At 33.0% G+C, this 7,095-nt stretch overlaps 1 protein-coding gene across 1 annotated transcript; it reads right to left on the reverse strand.

Moving 5' to 3' along the window:
* Positions 1-3,737: 3,737 nt before the first annotated feature.
* On the reverse strand, positions 3,738-6,063 carry LOC131043934 (peroxidase 12). The gene is made up of 4 exons (XM_057977173.2): positions 5,764-6,063; positions 5,491-5,685; positions 4,753-4,921; positions 3,738-4,306 (listed from the first exon to the last, which is right to left on the reverse strand). Exons 1-4 carry the CDS (start codon positions 6,010-6,012, stop codon positions 3,861-3,863), a joined length of 1,059 nt encoding a protein of 352 aa, XP_057833156.2. The 5' UTR covers positions 6,013-6,063; the 3' UTR covers positions 3,738-3,860.
* Between the last annotated feature and the right edge of the window lie 1,032 nt (positions 6,064-7,095).

Here is a 7,095-nt window from a genome sequence, read left to right on the forward strand (position 1 = left end):
AAGTTGTACATGTGTTTTATTTCAAGGTTACATCATGCATTGTAATTGAGTGACATTGAATCTTATAAATGATGATTGTATAAATTTTGTATTAAGGGTATGATGACATATTTCATTGACTTCTATGAACTGTTTTCAACATTCTATAGAAATATATTTCTAATATTTGTAATGGACTTAAATGTCGACACCCAATATTCAATTGACCTAGTTTTGGTTCTATAGTGCTCTATGACCTTTATTAATAAATAAGTCTAGTCTGATCTTACTTGCTTAATCACCCTTCCTCTTCATGGTAAAATTCTTTATGTGTATGTTATTCCTTAGCATGTTCCATTTGTTCTCATTATAATGTGTAAATTTTGCACATTCACATGTGCCCGTCCCACTTACACATTTTTCTCTCCTTTGCTCATTCATGCTTATGACACGATAAATTATCTACCATATGTGTATCCTCATTTTATGTACCATGCATCCTTTGTGCACCTTTGATTAGTGCCTAAACCTTAATAATATAAAAATAAGTATTCTTATTTGCATGTAGAATATTTAATTGGCATAGGATGCTCAATCATTAAACAACCCAAGAAAGAGTGTGATCCCCTACTAACAAATAGAAATGATTATTAGTACCACCCTTTATTCTCTCTAATAAAATAGTCTCAACCAAATCTCCCCTACTTGATGTCCATATTCTAACATGTCTAAATTTGTTCTATTCTTCTTTCTTTAACCTCTCCTAGGCCATACACCATCCTCTTCTATTGGGTTTTTTCTCTCTTTCTCAAGCTTGACTCATATATATAGGTTTCAACTCATTTATCTTTTCATATAATTTCTAACCCTTTTCTTCTTTTCATGGGTTTAACCCTCCTACACCTAACTTAAAGAACTCAACACAAAATATGACTCTTAGCAATGTTGGGATAAAATATGCAAATGATGTATTTAGAAAGAATGCATTCCATTTTGGCACATACACATAAGTTCAATTTCACAAAAAAAATGACAAAGTATATTATTAAGGGACCCCACATATTGTTGTAGATCTACAAACATTCCTAGATCCCATAAACACTGCGAACTACTTTGTCAAAGTTTGGTAAGTGTTTTCTCTTATCTCGCTTAAGAGACTATCAAAAGATCATATATTGGAAGGTCTATGACACTTGGGGAATGAAACATGGGTTCTCCATTAGTATCCATCCACATATGATGACATTTTGAAATAGTCATTATGGCCCCATAATATTAAGAAGATAAAATATGGCTCTTGACAACATTAATATGAGTGTAAATGAAACATTCTTACAAGAATGCATTCTATGTTGGCACAATCAAATGAGTTAAAGTAAAAAAAACCAAGATAAGTACTGTGAAGGGACACTACATCTAGTTTTAGGTCAGAACAAATAAACTCCAGGTCCCACAAACTTTATATCTCTTATAATATTGTTGAAAACCCTTAGCTTGGATAAATCAAAACACTTGGGAAAAAAAGGCCCCCTTTAGCATTGGTCTACCCACCTTGACATGTTCACTTATTTAATTTGATCTTGTGGTGTGAATAGCACAAATATAGCTCTCAGATAAATTATGATTGACATAAATGACATATAAATTGTAAGAATTTGTGTTTGTGGTTGGCATGAACAAACTTGTTTGAGTTGATAAAAATTAAGAAATTTTATTATAGAAAGACACCACATATAGCTATATATGTATAAACAAAACATTCTTATGCCCCATGAAATTTGAGAAATACTTATAAAAGTTTGATAATTTTTTCTTCTTAAATGTCTCTCAAGAGAATTTTCCATAACTGGGTAACACATATTGATCATGTCACTTGGAGAATCAAATAGGGTTTCCTCTAGAATTCATTGAACCACCTTAACATGTTTGTGCAATCAATTTAGCCCCATGATACATAGAAAACAAAATATGGCTCTTGAAAATATTAGGTTAAATGTCAATGATACATTTTGTAGAATACATTCTTTGTTTGCATACTCAAATGAGATCAAATTGATGAAAATTGAGAGAGATTATTGTGGAGGGAACCTATATCTAGTTGTAGGTCTAGAGGTAACATTCATAGGTACCACAAACTTAAAGAATTGTTTTGTCAATTTGGTAGTTTTTGACCAATAGGTCAATAAAAAGAATTTGTTAGAACCCATGGTCTAGATGAATTTAGACATCAAGAGAATGAAATGAGGCCTTCTCTATAATTCATCCACGCATGACCTTGATGCTGGAAGAATCAAAGTGACCTCACAATGTAAATAATATAAAATATAGCTCTTAACAACATCAGGTTAAACACAAATGAGACATTTTACAAGAATGAATTCTTTGTTACAATAATTAAACGAGTTTGATTGTCAAAATAATTTAAAAGGTTATTATGGAGGAATTTCACATAGATAAATATAACTCTAAATCAGAAAATATTAGATCCCACAAGCTTTGAGCCCTACTCTTTCAAAGTTTGACAATTTTTTCTCTTAGGCCTCTTAAGAGATTTTGTTTGGAGTCTGTAGCTCAAATGGATCGAAACATCTAGGGAGCCTAATAGGGCTTCCCCTAATATTCAACCACCCACTTCAATATGTCATTATAGTTAATTTGACCCCATAACATGTGAAGAACATAAAATATGACTTTTGGCAACATTAGTTTGAATGCGAATAAAATATTTTGCAAGAATATATTCCTTGTTGGCATGGTTAAATTATGCATGCATGCAATAACATACATACATCAGAGGGGCTTCACTGACTAGGCAATATTATATCACGTGCATTCATATTGGGGGGTTTAATATCCAAAAAATGAGGGCAAAATATATTGTCCATCGATGAAAATAGGGGGATTTTTAATTTGGGCTATGAAAAAATACAATATTTGGCGAAAATAGGGGGGCTTTTAATTCAGGCTATGTATTGGGAGGGGGTTACAAAAAGGAGTTTAGGAGAATATTTTTTCAAAATAGGGGGATTCTTTAGTATGCCATGAATGTACGTGCTATAACCTAGGTTCCCTAAGTGAAGCCTCCATGACATACATACATTCATGCATGAATGTATGCACATGCACACACATATATACATACATACATTCATGCATGAATGTATGTGCATGCTCGCACACAAACACACATAATCTCTCTCTCTCTCTCTCTCTCTCTCTCTCTCTCTCTCTGTCTCATACACACACACACACACACAATATTAAAATAAACTAAATAACACACAAAACCACATATACATAGATATGTAAAACTCTATCCTACAACTTTACCTATATAATCAATTTAAATTCTCATGACATAAAATTTGATAATGGATTTTGTTGACTCTTTAATAGATTGTAATATGTATACATATATTGCAATTTTTATAACATAAAACCTAATTTATTTAAATCTCACTTATTTATATTGCACACTCGTCTATTTTTATTTATATACATAAATAAAATAAGATTTTTTAAAAACATGATACTTAATTCATTTATTTTAATGATACAATTATAAGCAAAATAAGATTCATTGACATAGTCTCTACTTTCTCATTTAAAAAATTATGAGAAAACACACTTAATTTATCTATAAAAAATAATATATTTATAAGATTTCTATTAACAAAAACTATTTTTAATTGTAAATTAAAAAATATTTAAGAATATTACAAAATATATTCAAATTCTTAATAAACCTACTCTTAAAGTACATAAAATGACTTTATTAAAGCGACATTTCTTCCACAAAACTCAATTTAACAACTTATCTACAACTTCTCAACCTTTAAAAAGAGAAAAAATGTAAAACGTTGCTTGGTTAAACGCAAATTTCAAATAGAAGCTGCAGAATTGATAACATCTTCCACCAAAACGGTGATAGAAGAAGTTGGATTGAGAGCGGAACAATTGCTTCTGACCTCCCCATTATTGCCCGTGATTACGCTTAGCTGGCCCATTTTTGTCATGGCTAGAGCAAATTCTTGAAAGAAGAGCTCTTGATCGAGGGCAAAGTCTATAACAATTTGTTTGGTGCGTGAGTTTGTGTAAAGATCTTGATCAGATGTGAAGAGGCCTTGTCGATTCAGGAGGTCCACGTAATACTTGTTATCGAATACATTGGGTGAGCGGATGTCTAATACAGTGGTGTTGGTGTAGTTTGTGCTTGGGCATGTGACTATCAATTTTTCAGCGAAGCTCTTGTCGAGAGTCTTGTCTTGTGTAGGGTATAGTCGTCCTTCAAATGATGTGCAATGTCCCATTCCTATAGTGTGGCCACCTGTACTCACCCAATGTTAGAAACAAAATCCCATTTATTCATGATCCAAAATGTTAATAGTAAATAAATTATATTTATTTTTTCATAAATTTGATTTTTAACTGATTGTTCTAACTTTAACTAAACACCGTCTCTTATATATGTTGCATGTGTTACCATCAAATAAGGTCAAAACATAACTAGACTATTCAATAATTATGATTACTAGAAGATACAGTTACGTTCAAGTGTTAAATTTTCACTATTAGAATTAATAAACAATCAAGCCAAGTTTTGTGCAACCTATGTGCCACATCAATAATCGACTATTTAAGAACAATCATGAAAATTTCATATATACTAATATACATAATAAAAAACTTAAATTATATTGAATATTAAAGACCATAAAAAAACAAATATGTTGAATATTTATCTATAAAAAAAATAGGTAAGATAAAAAGAACCTGAAAGAGCCACAAGATCACTGATGTTAAGGCCTTTTTTGGCAAAAGCAGCAATCAGAGTCGAAGCATTGAATTGTGGTTTTGGAATGTTTTTATTTGTTTTATTTATGGTGGCAAACGTTCGGCTGTCCCTTCGCCCTAGTGGCACTTTGTACTCTGGCCCTCCAGTCTATAAATAAAAATGACAATACAATTCATTAATGTATTACAAAATTTAATAAATATTGTAAATATTATAATTATATAATAATGTTGGTAAAGAGTATCAACATTTTCAAATACTAACTAAAGATTAAGGTCTTATAATTTATATGTTAGGAATCAGTATTTCTGGATTAGATTGTGTGAAGCTTTTTAACATCATCATTTCAGATCACATTCTGTAATCATCTTTCTTTTATGTTTGCTCTCCTGTTGATAGATCATAGAATGTGATTCCAAATATTGATGTTAAAAAATTTCACACAATCTAAACCAAAAACATTGATTCCAAACTAATTTAATGTTAAAGAAAAGTAGATGTATCCAATAAAAACATAACCTAACCTTCAAGACTCAAACTAGACACACATTTGAGAAACCAAAAACTTCTATAAAAACCAGAGAGGAAGGTCTGCAAATGTATTAGTAAAGGGAAAATCACGATTCTTCCCTGTAGAAACACATCTCTCTCTCTCTAATAGAAAAGAAAATTTTGTTAATCGATCGTCTTACTCAAAAGAGTAGAAACAAATTTACCCCTGCAATGGAATCGCGAGCTGCCAGAGCAATAATATCTGCACAGGACACGATGACACCGCAGGCCTTGTCCACACGCTTTTTAATGTCGTTTATTATTTCAAATGCTTTCGCCCGGAGCGTTAAATTTGGAGTAGCGTTCTTCTCATTCGGCCCGCTGGCTGATCCATCCAGCAGAACAGAAGCGTCACAGCCCTGTGTATCAGATTTCATCATTTAACAACAAATTAACAAACAAACACAGGGAAACATATAAATCGGCTAAAACCCAACCTGAACAAAACAGTCATGAAAGTGAAGACGTAATAACCCAGCAGCCTGTGTAATATCCCGCTTTAAATAAAACTTGATCCGTTTCTTGACAATGGATTCCAGTTTGGCGCAGGTGCTGTTGTAAAACGTCCATGACAGTCCATTTACCAGAGGGGGGTCTGCATTTAATGACAAAACATTCTCTTCTGCGGCGGAAGCAAGCGAAATGGAGAGAAGGAAAAACAGAGAGAGCAGAGGAACCTTCGCCATTGGAAAGAACAGGAAGCTTTTCTTTTTGCACCCAGTAAAGAACCGGGGTGTGGGTATCTATTTAACAGCGGCGAAAGCGTGAAAGTCACAGGCAGGCTGGGTTGAAAAAGCCAAGTGGGACCAAACAGACATGATCGGATTGCTAACTTACTACTTTTCATTTTTTTAACGTGAGTGAGGAAAATCCCCACACCGTAAGAAATCCGTTCAGATCTGAATTCCATCTATAGAGGGAATGTTTTCTATTTTAAAATAGGGCCGCAGTCAAATGCTATCAAAATTGTTTGCAGCGATATGATGGGTAATTTAAATTGAAAAATCCCACAAATAAATCATTGCTATCAAAAAGTTTCCCCGAAACTTCATTGGAGTTTCACTGTTTTCTCCACTGAGGAGGAGAAAGTCATCATTGTTGTTTGTGGGTGCAATTGAGTGGGAAAGCCCGTTCAATTTCAATTTCAGAACGTCGCAAGATTCTTTGTCCCCCACTCAACAACTTTATGCGGTCCAGAAAATTTAGAACTGAATTGTCTTTCTGCCTGCGGGGCAAATCTCAAAGAAAAATAGTTTTATCTAGGAAAATAGTGTTCATCTTATGTAAAATGTATTAATTAGCCTCTGTGGCGAATCCTAATTAGTCGTATCCAGGAATACAGAAATTCTCTACTTGCATAGTCGCATTCGCAACCTGTATCGTGATGATGCTTTAAAACTTATGAAGAAGAATGATGGGGTTATTTCTACATGCAAGACATTCAAGGGAAAACTAGAGAATTGATCAACTAAGAAGATTAAGAAGTTGCACACAGAAATGACCTTGAATATGCAAACAAGACGCTAAAATTTCCTTCAGCAGATGGTAAATTATGATAAAATTATTATTATTATTTTGATCGGTTATAAGGTTTTTTAAGCCTAGCTCTTAGTCTAGTGAGGTTACAAATATGGGATCTCATCTTTGACATTAACACAACAACAATAATCTAGAATCTCGAGAATGATAGTTTAATAGGGGCCCACAATTCCCGCGAGCACATCAACCTATCGAGGGCTTGGCACTAACATGAAAACCTATGAGGGTTT

Source organism: Cryptomeria japonica, chromosome 5 (assembly GCF_030272615.1).
Source record: "Cryptomeria japonica chromosome 5, Sugi_1.0, whole genome shotgun sequence".
Taxonomy (NCBI): domain Eukaryota; kingdom Viridiplantae; phylum Streptophyta; class Pinopsida; order Cupressales; family Cupressaceae; genus Cryptomeria; species Cryptomeria japonica.